General features: G+C 39.7%; 1 protein-coding gene across 6 annotated transcripts in view; it reads right to left on the bottom strand.

Moving 5' to 3' along the window:
- aasdhppt (aminoadipate-semialdehyde dehydrogenase-phosphopantetheinyl transferase) overlaps positions 1–16,933 on the bottom strand; it is a 58,058-nt gene that overhangs the window by 7,643 nt on the left and 33,482 nt on the right. For 5 of the 6 annotated variants that reach the window (XM_057838510.1, XM_057838509.1, XM_057838511.1 and 2 more), the window contains 4 exons: positions 16,770–16,883; positions 13,651–13,771; positions 2,687–2,808; positions 1,878–2,039 (listed from right to left, as the gene is read on the bottom strand). In XM_057838510.1, the coding sequence (XP_057694493.1) occupies positions 1,878–2,039; positions 2,687–2,808; positions 13,651–13,771; positions 16,770–16,883 (519 nt within the window). Of the gene's footprint in view, positions 1–1,873; positions 2,040–2,686; positions 2,809–13,650; positions 13,772–16,769; positions 16,884–16,933 lie in introns of all 6 variants that reach the window. The other variant, XR_009063442.1, reaches the window with a different exon arrangement.

The following is a 16,933-nucleotide window of genomic DNA, read 5'->3' as shown; positions in this document are numbered from 1 at the left end:
CAATTGCGGCAGGCAGCAGCCGTTTTGTGTTGGGTAAGTTCTGAAATAAATTATAAAAACCTGACAAAGCCGGCGATTTCTTTGACGATGTAAACCACAATAATAATTGTCAACTTAACTTATAAAGACTGGTGAACGGTGGTCGTCGGAGGACTGTGGAGATGTATTGTTGAGCCAGTTCACGGATGCGCACCCCACGCTTATATTTCTCTATAATTTGCATCTTCATTTAGAAGGTAAGCGTCACCTTTTTCCTTGTTTCACCACCTGTACCAACCTTTTCAAAACCTGTGTTGATTTCTGTCACAAGAAAGTCAGCCATGCGTCCGTTTGCGGTGCTGTCATGTCGTCGTAGTTCGAGCATGTCGTCGGAAGTAGAAACAAATGGCGAGTCAAATTTTACGTCGGATGTCGAAAAGATCGTGTGTCGAAGCAATCGTATGTCGAGGTACCACTGTATATTCACATGAATTTTTGAACACCTGTAGGTCAAAAGTAATAGTGGTGTATTCAGCATAGATTTGCCTCTGACCTAACCAGAATTTTCATGATGACATGAACATAATTATAATGAACAAAACAAAGACAAGAACAGTTTTCACTTCAAATTAAGTGCCCATATTTAGTTTTTCAAATATAATTCGAGTCAATCACAATCAGTCCATGTCATTGACGATGTGTTCCCCTGAACAATGAGCACTGAACTAAAACAGACATAAATCCAACAGGTATTGTGCTTTCTCAGCAGATAAAACTTTTGGTGCAACAGGAGAGGAGACTTTTGTGGTCTTGGCCCATGAAACAACTTTCTTAACAAGGCAAGTTTAGGACAGCAAGCCTATCAATAACCAAAAGGCCTCTCAACAACTTGAAAACATAACACTATAAAACGCAAACGTTTGTTAATTCCCATAGTAAGGTTTATCACCCGGTGATGGAAAAATGCGGCCTCTAGAACAGTAACAAAACTTTGCATACTTCAAAACAGGAGTGGAAACACACACACACATCCCAATCCACCGACACAGTGCCAAAAACAAGATACAATAAATTATCGGGCCTATTGATAATGTTATAGGATTTATTGGGATGACGTCATCCTCTTCTGCATTCGGCAAATATAATTTTTAATTTCACTTCATTTTGGTCACTCAAGTGGCCGGTGTATCAATCTATAACTCACGTCAACACAGGTTGACAGGTTGTTATAATTTTGTCCAATAATGATCAACAAAGTGATAAGAACAATCATACAATCTCATCTAGGTCTTGCTGAATCCATTTTTGGAGATTCTGTGGGTTCCTGTGGCTTGATTTTGCAGTTTTAACTTTGTCAACACACTGCTTACTTCACCCGCAATACATGTTGTTCTTTCTAAACCGGAAGTTGAGACTAGATATTTTCCAAGATGGCGCTGCCCATATTTTGCTCAGGAAACTTGTATATTAAATTGTCTACTTTTTTGGAAAGTCGTTGTTCAAGCTTTTCTCCGGATTATCTAAGTTGGTGTTCTTAGAGTCAGATAATGGTTACAAAAACATGAACGCGCAGTGTTTGTCAATGACAAAATGGCTGGTGGCTACTTGTAATAAGGTTACTGGGTCAGTAATGCAATCCAGTCAAAAATATTTAGGGGCTATATTGCTCAAATCAAGTGGCAGTGCAACTAGTCTATATATCGCGACACTTATCGCCACACGATATTTTGTCCCAAATGTAGGACGTATACAGCTCCAGTGGCTCATTGGGTGAAAAAACAAACAAGCAAAGCAAACCCTAAAAAGTTACTCAAACATTAATAAGCATGAAAGATCTTATATTCAATTTAATCCAGTTCTTAAAACAACATGGTGCCTCCAACTGGACACTTACTCACTTCAAATAGCCAGTCCTCTTCATCCTCTTCATCCAGGTGCATTCTGGTCTGGCGGAGCACACGGCCTTGTGTAAGAGCTTCGGAGGAGAGATGAAACTCAAGCCTTTGCAAATTGAAGCCCAGCCCTGTGCCAATGGCCTTGATGAAGCTTTCCTTCAGGGCCTTAAGATGAATGACAAATACAAGTCAGCACAATGAAAATTGTAGTACAGTATTAGTTAGTAATTGCGTAGTATTGCTAAATTTTTCAACTCCAACACTTTGACATCTCTTGCATGTCTGTATGTGGGTTCTCTTTAAAACTACATATTATAAAGTTAAAGATTAATTTCTCCTTGAGGAACTGAACATTTAAATGCACAAGATGTGATTTGCAGTGTATTATGCAGGCGTACATGACAACAACATATACCAAAAAGACAATTTGTTTCTGAATTAAATTCTGTGTGCACACACGTGTGTATGTTGAACCACAATCTACCCTGTTCCATCATCAATGAGTCACAACAGAATTAAAGGGCTAATTGCTATGGCAACCACTGAACTCTGCCATTAGTCAAATGTGTGATGATGATGATGTCAGAGACTGATGTTTGTGTGCCATACTCTCAATCTCACAGCTTTGTTCATCATTGCTGTTCAATTTGTGTGCACGTATGCATGTAAATGTGCGTGTGTGTGAGAACGAGAGAGAAGGAGTGTCAACTCAACACTATGCTTCTTTCCAATAAACACGCACACTGAAGCGCCCTTGCAGGACGCAGCAACAATGCAATGTGACAACAAGGTTGTACGGTTGTCATGGTTACCCAGTGGCGGTAGAACATGGCGAGCTGCTGCCGCTCAGAGCCGGCGGACTGGATGACGCGCCACTCGTGCGGTGTGAATTGGCGAGTCATGATGCGGAAAAACTCGGGCACAGTGCTGCTACCTTCAGAGAAAAAGAAATAGAGGGGAGGAACGATGAGTAGGTGCTCCAAAAAAGCGGCAAGTCAAAAAAGGAGCAAGAATGACATGAGATGACTTTTCCATCAGATGCAAAGAGGTAGACAAAAACATAATAGCTGTACTCTCTATAGACCCCACTCACATGACGTCACAACCACGCCTCCGCACCATATTGTCCATCAGCTCGTCGTGTTTACGCATTACCGCTATGTAAATTCCTCCTATTATGGCGTGTTTTTCTGCTCATTGACATTAATAATCAAAATGGTGAAGGCGTGTGTGGCGGTTGGTTGCAGTAACAGAGAAGATAGACGGAGAGACTTGAAGTTCTATCGTATTCTGAGAGACCCGGAGAGAGGAGCGAGATGGACTGCTGCAATTCGACGAGAAAACTGGGCACCAGACGATCACCACAGATTATGTAGTAGTCATGTTATATCTGGTAAGATGCATTTAATATATATTTAGAGGGTTTTGGGCTGACAACCACAATTAAGATCATTGCGAGGCTAATCGCCGACAACATACAGTTTCAAATTCAAGATGCTTATTTCTTCCACCATCATTATTTTTTGAATAATATTTAGCTGGTAACAAGTGAAAGAAGCTGGCCTCGTCTACGGATCATCAGTTAAACAGGGGTGTCCAAACTTTTTGCAAAGGGGGCCAGATTTGGTGTGGTAAAAATGTGGGGGGCTACCTTGGCTGATTTACGTAGAAAAATATATTAGAACAAATTTTAGCAACCCCTTCTGTGTGTCACATTTGCTTCATTATCATTTTTTCAAATTCATATTTTCAACAATCTCGCCTTTGTGGCGTTCTCTTTTGACACTCGGGCTCTTGCGAAATACTGCTGCTGTGAAATTAAACTAGCCTCAAGTTGCTTTCATTTCTCGCTGCGTATCTTCCCTGTAATGTTGTCGTACATGTCAGCGTGTCTTGTTTGGTAATATCGCGTCAGATCGAACTCTTTGAAAACAGCGACTGTCTCTTTGCAAATGAGGCAGACACAGTTGTTGCGTATTTTATTGAAGAAATAGTCCAATATCCACCTATCCTTGAAGTGTCGGCCATCGCAGTCAACTTTTTTTTTTTTTTTTTTGATTGTCGCCATTTTAGAAAATTGGAAGTAAAGGGTCACACGGGGTAATGTTGCTTAGAGTGCTGCTCTTAAAGTTTTTCAAAGTTTCGTGGGAATAGGCTGCGGGTCGAAAAATATCGATTTAGGCATCAAATATGGATCTGGCGAATGGATCGACCGAAGCTTTTCCACATAACGCCTTTTATGCAACACATCCAATGAGTTTACAGCATCTGAAAGTACCGGGGCTTCCATGAATTGCACTATAAATTGCACGATAAATTGAGACCATTGAGAATACGGACAGACAATGATGGACAATATGGCGGCACAATACAGTGACACGTTATTGTTAAGCTTGAGAACGATAAACCGATACGACCGGATATCCGGTTTTACAGGTGAGAGATACAGCTGTATCGATTGTAAAGTTACTATTCGACAGTAATTTGCCATTAAATATTCAACGAACCGATAGTAGAGCTATAATTCGGCTATCGCGAGCACAAGAATCGACTTCTAATGCCTAATTCAATGCATTGCTTAATGGAATGATAATTTAGCTTTTACTTCACTTGCTGCGCTTGTGTCATTCACCACACAGCGCGCTTAGATTGAGACAGCACGCATGCTATAATATGGACAAGCACAACTCACGGTATGGTTGCCTCTACTTCCCATGCATTTCGGCAGAACCGCTACTAGTCGCCGTCATTGCCCGATCGTCACGGGCGTGTCACAACGCGAGAGCTAATAAAACCACTGTAACGCACGCTCCATAGCTTTTTCTTCACAGCCCAAAACGAAAACGGTAGTGGCAACGAAGCAACATGCTAAAACAATGGGCAGTTTGAGCACCGACGCCAGCGACGTGCAGCGATTGATTTTCAACGCACCCAGGAAATACAAAAGTCGGACTTTGAAGTGAGGAAGGCAGCCAGATCTGTTCGCATGAGACAGAGCTAGTGTGAAGTGAGGAGCGGTACAGGGATCGTGAGTTTTTAACCCTGGAAAAATAACCCACTACAATGGTGGAAAGGGCAGCACGCTCCTTTGGAGATTTTTTTCCCACAAAACGCAGTCTACTTAAACTCATCCACATGTTAATGTTTATCTTCCTCAAGAAAAAAATCTGCCCTTCAAAAAAGATATGGACAGTGATGAGGAATAAAAAAAAATGTGGAAGCACAGGCATAAGTGAAATACTGCTGTGTATAAGGTAAAAGTAATGATTATTGACCTGTCTGTCTAAAATGCCATGTTTTTATTCCCCCAATTATACCAGTGGTAAAGCATAATTTATTATTTATTTATGATAACATAGCGGGTTTAATTCTTTTTTTTCTAGAGCTGCTGCATACAATTAATATTTTTTGTTGGTAAGATGTTTACGTTGAAAGTTTGCACTTAAATTGCTTACCTCTTGTGTTCGAAACACCAGGAAATGCACTAATTGATTTACTGCACTTTATTGTTGTCTGTCACTGGAGTTTTATTTTATTATAAATCCCATCCAACAAAATGACGGTCATATAGTAAGCCTTATTTTTATTTTTTTCATAAAAAAATAAAACATAACATTGGTATGAAATTTTGTTGTTTAATTTTGCTATTAGAAATGTGGTCTTTTTTATATGTTTAAAATACTGTTCGAACACACACAACAAATGTTTACTATCGTATCGTTTTCACTCTGTATCGAACCGTATCATTCTTAAACTGTATCGAATCGTATCGAATCGGTCGGCCTTAAAAACGTATCGTTTTTTAATCGAATCGTAACCTGTGTATCTACATACATATCGAATCGGCTTCATGCCAGAGATTCCCACCCCTAGTTATTGTGTGACGTTGGTGAGTGGGGTCTACAGACCCCACTCACATGACGTCACAACCACGCCTCCGCGCCATATTGTCCGTTAGCTCATCGTGTTTACGCATTACCGCTACGTAAATTCCTCCTATTATGGCGTGTTTTTCTGCTCGTTAACATTAATAATCAAAATGGTGAAGGCGTGTTTGGCGGTTGGTTGCGGTAACAGAGAAGATAGACGGAGAGACTTGAAATTCTACCGTATTCCGATAGACCCGGAGAGGAGAGCGAGATGGACTGCTGCAATTCGACAAGAAAACTGGGCACCAAACGATCATCACTGACTATGTAGTAGTCATTTTATACCTGGTAAGATGCATTTAATATATATTTAGAGGGTTTTGGGCTGACAACCACAATTAAGATCATTGCGAGGCTAATCGCCGACAACATACAGTTTCAAATTCAAGATGTTTATTTATTCCGCCATCATTATTTTTTGAATAATATTTAGCTGGTACCAAGTGAAAGAAGCTGGCCTCGTCTCCGGATCATCAGTTAAACAGGGGTGTACAAACTTTTTGCAAAGGGGGCCAGATTTGGTGTGGTAAAAATGTGGGAGGCTACCTTGGCTGATTTATATAGAACAATATATTTAAACAACTTTTAGCAAGCCCTTCTGTGTGTCACGTTTGCTTCATTATTATTTTTTTTAAATTCATAATTTCAACAATCTTGCCTTTGTGGCGTTCTCTTTCGACACTCGGGCTCTTGCGAAATACTGCTGCTGTGAAATTAAACTAGCCTCAAGTTGCTTTCATTTCTCGCTGCGTATCTTCCCTGTAATGTTGTCGTACATGTCAGCGTGTCTTGTTTGGTAATATCGCGTCACATTGAACTCTTTGAAAACAGCGACTGTCTCTTTGCAAATGAGGCAGACACAGTTGTTGCGTATTGTATTGAAGAAATAGTCCAATATCCACCTATCCTTGAAGCGTCGGCCATCGCAGTGAACTTTTTTTTTTTTTTATTGATTGTCATTAGTCCAAAATCCACCTATCCTTGAAGCGTCGGCCATCGCAGTGAACTTTTTTTTTTTTTTATTGATTGTCGCCATTTTAGAAAATTGAAAGTAAAGGGTCACATGGGGTTATGTTGCTTAGAGTGCTGCTCTTAAAGTTTTTCAAAGTTTCATGAGAATAGGCTGAGTTTCTGTGGACCAGATAGTTGTAGATATCAGGGTAGCAAATGTCAGGCAGAGCCGGCGAAGACAGCGAGTCAAAAAATATCGATTTAGGCATCAAATATGGATCTGGCGAATGGATAGACTGAAGCTTTTCTACATAACGCCTTTTATGCAACGCATCAAATGAGTTTACAGCGCCTGAAAGCACCGGGGCTTCCATGAATTGCACTATAAATTGCACGACAAATTGAAACCATTGAGAATACGGATAAACAATGACGGACAATATGGTGGCCGGATACAGCGACATGTCATTGTGTGACGTTGGTGAGTGGGGTCTATAGTTCTCTCAAACAAATGTGTAGTCTGTATTTTTTGTTCAATTATTACACAATAGGTACACTCGGTGGCGAAATCGGAAAATACAAGTGCAAAAAAAAGTGGTACTACCAGTTGTACTGAAAGGATTCTAAACAAGAAATCTGGAAACTAAACTAAAATGATGTAGTAGAAGAAAATTTAAAGGGAAACTGCAGTCATTTTTATCGGTTTCTAAATACATGAAATACGTGTGAAGATAAGTGCTGAAAACCTGCACAGGCTGAGAACATTTTAGCGCCGAATTTCTGAGTTATAGCAAGCAGTAGGGATGGGAACTGATAAGATTTTTACGATTCCAATTCCATTATCGATATTGCTTAATGATTCGATTTCTTATCGATTCTAATTTGGACTAATGGACTGTATGAGGTTATGGGTTCAATATGTTTATGGTTCATTTGCCTCTGAGTGTCGGTTAGAACATGAGAAGCGGAGAGTGGAGTTGGTCTTTGGCACTTTTAATCCATCTTGGCAACAGGCACAACTATATACAGGTAATGGGACTTGATATGACACTCACTCAATGAGCAGATGAGAGCATGCGTGGAAAGATGTTGATGTATTTGTATGTGTGTGGAAGAAGACTGGAATGTATATGTGTGGTTCTGAAAGGAAAGAAAATTTCATCATATTAGTGCTGATGCAATAAACAATTTAAATTGACTGTAAAGCAGTCAATAACACACATACTTGTACATGGCTCGTAATATTATAATGACACAAAGGTGGGGGGCGAAAGCGCGCGCAACTAGGTAGCACGCTGCATGCACGTGCGGTCATCTTGGCCATAAAAGTGGCGAAAACTACTTTACACTCATATGGATGTACAACATCATTTTAAGATGCTAAACTAACACATTCCCTCTTAACACAAATGTGCAACACGAATATAATGTAAACAACGCTCTCCTCGACGCAGCGAGGAGCAGAAGCAACCAGCCGACGTAACAGTAAAAACACGAAACGGTCGCGCTGATAACGGCTCCAACTTATCATAAGAACTTTATGGCATGAAGAGGAAATACTTGCATTCGTTCATGGACGCACAGATTACCGTAATCCTCTAACATCTTCTGCTCGAAATGCGCACTTTACACCTATTCTCGGTCCCAGAATATGCAGCATGCAATAACAGGACAATAACATGAAATAACTGGTTGCTATGGGAACGAACGAATACCCATGGAATCTTTCTAACAGGAGTATTAAAATTGCAAATAAAATCGTTTAGGATTATTTTAGATGCATATATGTTATATTTTTCTTATAGAGTATTCGACAAGGAATACGATAGACCCATTAATAGACTTTTTTGGAAGAATCACCATTTCTTTAAGTAGTCTCATGAATAATGACATTGCCTGTAAAAGTCAATGCACATTCACTCAGCGACAACTCTCTCCAGGTTACATTTAATGAGACGTCTCACCAATGGTAATTACGTTGCCTTGCTTGCCGATTTGAAAGTGTGTTACATGCGTAAACTTTAAACCATAAATCGGAAGAATCACCATTTCTTGAAGTAGTCTCATGAATAATGACATGGCCTGTAAAGGTCAATGGAAATTTCACTCAGCAACGACTCTCTCCTGGTTACACTTGATGAGAAGTCTCGCCAATGATAATTATTTTGCCTTGCTTGCCGATTCGAAAGTGTTACATGCATAAACTTTAAAACGTAAGTCATGCTGGTTTCAACCGATAAGAGAATCGTTAGATAAATTGCCACACGATTCCATGGAATTGGACCACTCGGAACCGGTTCTCTTTAAGAACTGGTTCTCGATTCGCATCCCTAGCAAGCAGTGTTGTTATTTCGGAAACGAACACTTTTGTCTTGACGATAACAAGATAACGAGCTAAAAAAAGTGTTTTGGGTAACTAAAACAATGAGACGAAGGCCAGATTTCGTCTGACGAGATCAGACGAGAATGCGTCAGCTTCCGTCACATGCTCACAATGTGTGACATTTTAGGTGTAGGTAGCTTGCATGAAGCAGTGTCTGGTTGTGTCACTCGTGACGTGCTGCGCCCCCTCCCCCTTAACCAACTCACCAGTGTGCAGTCTCCAGTCTCCATGCAGGCTTGCACACATGGTAAGATTTGTTATCTTGGCCCATAGACTTCATAATGTATTGACAAGACACGGGACCGATAAATAGGGGGCCTGAATTGTTAGCGAGGCCATCAAAGCTGAAGAGCTTTTTTTCGTTGAAAATTCTTGTGAATAAATGCTTAAATCCCTTAATTTTTTCATAGATATGGATGTAAAACAGTCTCGATTCTTGGTTAAATGCTAGTCTGTTAGTGAATGTAGCTAGCGGCTGCCTTATGTAAACAGAGCTTTTGCAGTGAAAATTGTTGTGAATAAATGCTTGAATCTCCAAATTCTTTATAGATATGGACGTAAAACTGTCTTGATTCTTGGTTAAAAGCAAAAAAACGTGCAGTTAGCATTTATTTTATGAAAATATGTCGAAGTACAATGCTAGTCTGTTAGTGAATTGAATGGCTACATGCGTGTTTGTGAATAGTTCCTCTTGATGTGGGCGGCCCCCTACTTGAAGGCGAGGCGCAGTGCATGACCGATCTGACCCGCCAATACCATTATGAAGTAGGGCTGGGCGATATGGCCTTAAACATGTATCACGATAAATTGAGCAGATTTATCTCGATAACGATAAATGACGATAAATTCGCCCAAGCGGACTGTTATATAATTTGAAAATCTGAATCAATGCATGAAATACAGATTAACTATTTCTTGTTGATTTATTTACCAGCATTCAATTTGATATACTGTATTTAACAATTGTACATGCAGTCTAAACATTAAATTTATAAAAATTAGGGCTGTCAAAATTATCGCGTTAACTGGCGTTAATTAATTTTTTAAATTAATCACGTTAAAATATTTGACGCAATTAACGCACTTGCCCAGCTCAGACATATTTAAATGAGTGAAAGGCCCACCTGTTAATTGTGTTTTGCGGAGTTTTGCTGCCCTCTGCTGGCGTTTGGGTGCGACTGCTTTTATAGTGTAAGTAATTATTGCCATCAACAATGGCGGGCTACTAGTTTATTTTTTGATTGAAAATTTAACAAATTTTATTAAAACGAAAACATTAAGAGGGGTTTTAATATAAAATTTCTATAACTGATCTAGAACTGATTTATTGTTATAATAAACAAATACAGTCCTTATGTACCGCATGTTGAAAATATATATCCATCTTGCGTCTTATCTTTCCATTCCAACAATAATTTAGAGAAAAATATGGCATATTATATAGATGGTTTGAATTGCGATTAATTACGATTAATTAATTTTTAAGCTGTAATTAACTCGATTAAAAATTTTAATCGTTTGACAGCCCTAATAAAAATGTATTGTAAGCAATAAGAATTCAAGTATGAACATTTATAACAGCGTGTATGACTTGAACAATGTACATTGTCAAAATCAATATGCCTGTGCAAACATGTAATTGTAACACAAATGACTTGCAGCTTGAACAGTACACTTCAAAAAGACAACTTATTGTTAATGGCTGCTGTGATATAATTATTAAATACAAGTGTTTACTTTATGGTTTAAGGGTCCCCCCCAGTGCATTTTTTCATAAATGCACGCACAATAAAAATAGCTGGGGCCATTTCTCGGTCATTATAAGTTTCGCCGTTGGATTGTACTTTATGCAGAATTCTTTACCATCACAAAAGCTATCAGAGGAATCACACACACACAGTCAGATACAAAATAACGCCACATAGTAATTGCTAGATGCAGTCCGTGCCCAATCCACTCATTAAGTTCAGCCGTTTCGACAAGGTTAGAGCCTCTATCCGACTCCATAACGTTCATTTGTAGCGTTAGCCGCTAGCTAGCGTTAGCCTGGGTACCAGTAGAAAGCACTGAAAGCACCATCTCCGGAAATCGTGAGAACAAAGGAGGACAGCGGGTGAAAGCCCATCTGGATGCCACCAAGAGTCTACTAAATGTCGGTTGAAAGTTTGGTGAACCTCCCTTAAGCCACACTCCATCACGTTTTGCTTGTAGCGTTAGCTGCTAGCGTTAGCTTACCGGGCTTTTGTTTGATTGGCTTCCTGATGATCACGTGACTCCCTACGTAAGCACATTCACTGCTTTCTTAAAGGGGAATGAACATAGACGAACAACACAGAATCAAAGCGGGATGAAAAGACTATTTTCTTGTTTTATTAATTTACCGAATTTACCGACATGGTCAAAATTATGTCGGTCATCGTTAAGAATTTCGGTGACGGTAAATTTTCGGTTTACCGCCCTGCTCTATTATGAAGTCTATGCTTGGCCAGAGAGAATATGCAATGTTGCTTTAGCCTTTAAAAGTCTTTGCTGAGTGATCATCACACACTAAATGTAGCTCATAGTGTTGGCATAACACCCGCGTTAGCATTAGGCTAATGGCGAGCATCCTCTAAAGTCTAAACCAGACATGTCCAAAGTCCGGCCCGGGGGCCAAATGCGGCCCGTGGTCAAATTTCATCCGGCCCCCAGCCTCTGTCATAAAAGCAATAACGTCTGGCCCGAACAGAAACTTTTAATAAATTTGTCAGCAGTACTGCAACCAGGATATGAAGTAGTTTACACACAAAATGCTGCCCCTCATTTACCCACTAAAAGGCAGCAGCACTTTAACCCTTTATTGCCAAATGTATCACATTTCATACAACTAAAATTTCATGATATTGAGACTAATTTAGAATTTTGACATTTCTTTTTGATAAAAAAAGTGATGGATGCAAGTCAACACATGCATCTGCAGGTTCCATGAGAAAAAAACCCACATGATTTAGCATGGGTTATAGATATAGAGCACTTATTACACATATTCATTTTGACTTTTCTTTTTACAAATTTTGAAAAAAAAAAGGTTTCATTAGGACCTTATTTTTCAAATTTAGGGATTCTCTGATAATTGCTTCATGTTGGAGGTATTTAAGGGCTAAGCAACCTTACTCCGTGTGACCCATTACTTCCATTTTCTAAAATGGTGACAATCAACAAAAAAAAGAAAGTTGACTGTGACGGCCGACGCTTCAAGGATAGGTGGAAATTAGACTATTTCTTCACTAAAATACGCAAAAACTGTGTCTGCCTCATTTGCAAAGAGACGTCACTGTTTTTAAAGATTTCAATGTGAGGCGATATTACCAAACATGACACGCTGACATGTACGACACGATTACAGGGAAGATACGCAGTGAGAAATTGAAGCAACTTGAAGCTAGTTTAATGTCACAGCAGCAGTATTTCGCAAGAGCCCGAGAGTTGAAAGAGAAAAAAATAATCAAGCAAACATGACACACTGAATGGCTTGCTAAAATTTGCTTAAAAATATTGTTCTAGGTAAAGGACGTCAGCCAAGGTCGGCCCCCCATTTTTACCACACTAAATCTGGCCCCCTTTACAAAAAGTTTGGACACCCCTGGTCTAAACACTCGGACAACTTATTTTTACGTACAGTTCGTGGAGTTACGTACAGTTCGTGGCGTCCAGGTGCCAATAATTAACTGAAAATAATGCTGTGTTTTCCTGCTGAGTGTGTATAATCAACCAAGATGGCGTTTTCCTTGTAGATGCTACAATATGTGCTCGTCTGTCAATGTTCATTAGAAGTAGTTGAAAACATTTGTTTATTTATTTAAGTACTACTGTCCTTAAGACTAAGAATAAAATAAAAGGACTGCTAGAAACAACACTGATAGCAAGAAACCTTTGGTGGTGGATGCGTACGATCGGCTACAATACTGGCAAGAACCCGTTAAGCGAATTATAGCCCACCGTCGCAATTCCAATGGTAACTTCTGCATGCTGCCAGCCTGTTTTGCTTTCACAAAACTCAGCTGATGCGAGTGATACTTTTCCCGTTATTCACAAAGCCTTGCTAGCATGGTAGATATTTGGCACTTTAGCGGGGAGTAGTTTGACCAGTCAGTCTACATGCCTACGTAGTCTGAGACCTGATGGCCTGGCTTTATTTTAATCCCTATTTTGATGCCTTATCAAATATAATTAGTATTTTTTGTACAAATTCAAATTTGTCGGGGTTGTTAACTACATGCTTTTATTTGACCCAATTAAGCACATAATGCTGACTTCCACTAGAGTGTCTGCTTAAAACACAAACAACCAAACCAAACAAAAAAAAAGTCAAATTTTGATGTGAACCTAGTTCAACTTTGACTGCTATCTTAACTCATTACCTGCCATTGACAACGATAGACTTACACAAACAGTCCTTCCAATTTATTTATTTTTATTTGTGCTCGTGCTCCGTCTTGTGTCATCAACGGCAGCCAATGAATCAATTACTTACCAGGCATGGTTGTCTTCATGATGTCAACCCCAACTTGCAACCTCTTCTCAGCTGCAAGCACTGCATAGTCCCCCTGATGGGAGATGTTGAAGCTCCAGGCCAGGGGCTCCTCTGTGTCGACCTGAACACGTACAAATAGAAAGCTTTGACATGTAAATGTTTTATCTATCTTTTCATTCATATCCCCTCTTCCCATCCCTGAAGGCCAGTTGATGGGGACGCGGGTGACCTGGGGGACCACCCTGGATCCCTGGGGAGTGACGATGGCCCCTTTGCTGGGCTGCGGGAGGAGGGATGTGCTACACTTTCCACAAGGCTGGAAAGGGCTACGGAGCAACTGCCAAGCAGCTTGGTGAAAAAAGGTCCAATGTTGGATCAATCATTAGAAAATGGAAGAAGCTAAACCTGACTGTCAATTTCAATCGGAGATTGTAAGATATCATCTCTTGGGGTCTCAATGATCCAAGAAAGGTGACGAATGGGCCTAGAACTACACGACGAGTTGGTCAATGACCTGAAAAGAGCTGGGACCACCATTTCCAAAGTTACTAATGGTGATCCACTAATACATCATTTTGAAATCATGCATCGCATGGAAAATTCCCCTGCTTAAAGCAGCACAAGTCATGGCCTATCTTAATGAAATCATGCATCGCATGGAAAATTCCCCTGCTTAAAGCAGCACAAGTCATGGCCTATCTTAAGTTTGCTTATTGCCATTTAGATGATTCAGCGGAGTGATGATAGCAAGTTTTGTGGCCAGATTAGATTAAAATAGAGCTTTATAGTCCAATTCCACTAACAGTGTTTGGAGGAAAAAGAATGATGAGTACTATCTCAAGAACACCATCCCTACTGTGAAGCATGTGGGTGGTAGCATCATGCTTTGGGGTGTTTTTCTGCACATAGGGCAGGACGAGCGCACTGTATTAAAGAGAGGATGACTGGTGCCCTGTACTGTCAGATTTTGGGGAACAACCTCCTTCCTTCAGTCAGAGCATTGACAATGGGTTGTGCCTGGGTCTGCCAACATGAAAATGACCCGAAGCACACAGCCAGAAAAACAAGGAGTGGCGCCGTAACAGCATAATAAGGTTCGAGCATGGCCTCGCCGGTTTCCATAACAAAACACAATAGAAAACCTGTCCCAAATATTAACATTAGTTTTCTCAAGTGTTCAAAAATACTTATTTGCAGCTGTATTGAACAAATATATATATTTTTTAAATCATACATTGTGATTTCAGGATATTTATTTTAGATTATCTCTGCCACGGTGGACATGCACCTACAATGAAAATTTCAGAGCCCCTCCATGATTTCTAAGTGAGAGAACTTGCAAAATAGCAGGGTGTTCAAATACTTATTTTCTTCACTATATATAATACAGTAACAATTATTATTTTATAAAATATATATTTCTTAATATTTGTTTTTTTAATGACCAAAAATAGTCAAGTGCCCTATAAAAAGTCAAATGTCTTAGTAACAACTTTTGAATTGCTGACCACTGCAGTGACTAACTCACTGTCCCTGAAAGGGGTAAGCCCCAGCACCCTCACAACCTATGTGAGGATAAACATTATAGATGGGTGGAACTGTATATAGTGGAAAGTGAAAATTCCCTTTAACACCAAACGTGTCGGCAGTGACATGTTTACACATGTCATCTTTGAAGCCTCATCACGCTGTAATTACGTCACCCACGTGCCGCTGCTTGCCCTCATTTGAAAGTGCGGAAGTTTATGTCCACGCCAGTTTTTATTTGAAGTCAATCAACCAAGTAAAACGGGAGAAAATGTCATTTGGGTTTTATAGTTTTATTGCAGTCATAAATATTAATTAAAACGCTGCATGGACAATGCGTTTATCTCCATATTTCCATAATTTGTCCTTTTTCAAAACGGAAAGCAGATCGAAAGACTACATAACCCAAGAGCCGTTGTGAGGTCAAGAAGGACGAACCTAATGTGAACATTTTTAATAAATTGCCGAGCGAGGCGCCACCTATTGAGAAAAGGGATGGGAGATGGCTGGTTGGATTGAGCAGAGACTTTGAAACGTGCGGAATGACTTGAAAACTAAATTTAGTGCAATCCAATGCATTATTTCATCAATTCAATGAAGACGATGAGCCGTATTTGTTGTTTTCCTCGGATGAGTCGGCGTCTTGGTGAGTAGAACTTACAGCAGCGCGCAAACGACGGAAGAGTGGCCTGTGTGACGTAGTTCCGTGTGCTGTTCAAGAGGAAACTTCAGAGTCGCCAAAACAAAAAAACAAAAAAAAAGTTTTAATTTGAACTGAACTTGTGTTTTTTAAGACTTTTTTTCAAGGTTATATTTGACTTTTTTTCTTCACTATCAAGCTTTTCAATTTGTATATAGATGAGTGTGTTCAAGAAGCTTGATTGCATGTACGTATATACTTTTGCGTATATACTTTTGATAAGGTGATGGGTACAACACCTAACCTCATAAAGAGATATCCTCCAAACCGTTTTGTATTAAATGAAATATATTTTTTCTCTCTCACTATTTTGCACTCTATATAACCTGTTTTGACCATGGTAAGTGTAAAGGCCAAAAGGCCTATGACCATACCTGCTGTTTGTGTTGAATTGTCAAACATAAAACTCTGCAGTCTTATTTTTTTCTATTGAATGTTCATCCTAACAAGTTGAATAAATATTATCAAGCTTCAAAATGGTTGGTCGAGCATGTTTGGTTGTCAATGTGACTACAACATTACAAATTTTGAAAATAGATTTTGGGATTTTGTTGTTGTTGTCTTTTTGGGTCCAAAATGTTGATTATAATTGGTCAGTGAAGAAAAAAAACAGCTTGAACATGGGAGGTTATGGTGTCCTGAAAAAAGGGACCCAACCTGGCCATTGTGAACATTTTTTTCTTCGAAATATAAGGACAACATCAAAGGCATGCAAATTCGGCCTAAATAGGCTTAAGTGTTAAAGGGTTAAGTACATAGTGTATAATGTAGTTCAACCAGTAATTCTGCTTTTTAGTTTTTTCCCCCCCCAGCATGTGGATAATTTCCTTCTTGTGCTGACCCTAATCCATCCCATCAGCAATATATTTTACAGTGTGTGAATACCACGCACTTTAAGCGGTGCTGCCAGGTAAGGCTTCCCTCGAGGAGATCGTCCTAGGTGGATCTGGGTCCAGGGAATGTGCATTTCCTCACACACGAACTTCCTCAGCAGCAACCTGCCTGCCTGACATACGAACGCGTTAACTCCCACGTCAAATTCAGTGATAATACCTT

This window comes from Corythoichthys intestinalis, chromosome 6 (genome assembly GCF_030265065.1).
Source record: "Corythoichthys intestinalis isolate RoL2023-P3 chromosome 6, ASM3026506v1, whole genome shotgun sequence".
NCBI lineage: Eukaryota > Metazoa > Chordata > Actinopteri > Syngnathiformes > Syngnathidae > Corythoichthys > Corythoichthys intestinalis.
The sequence above is the reverse complement of the archived record's forward strand: the minus strand, read 5'-3'. Positions and strand labels throughout refer to the sequence as shown.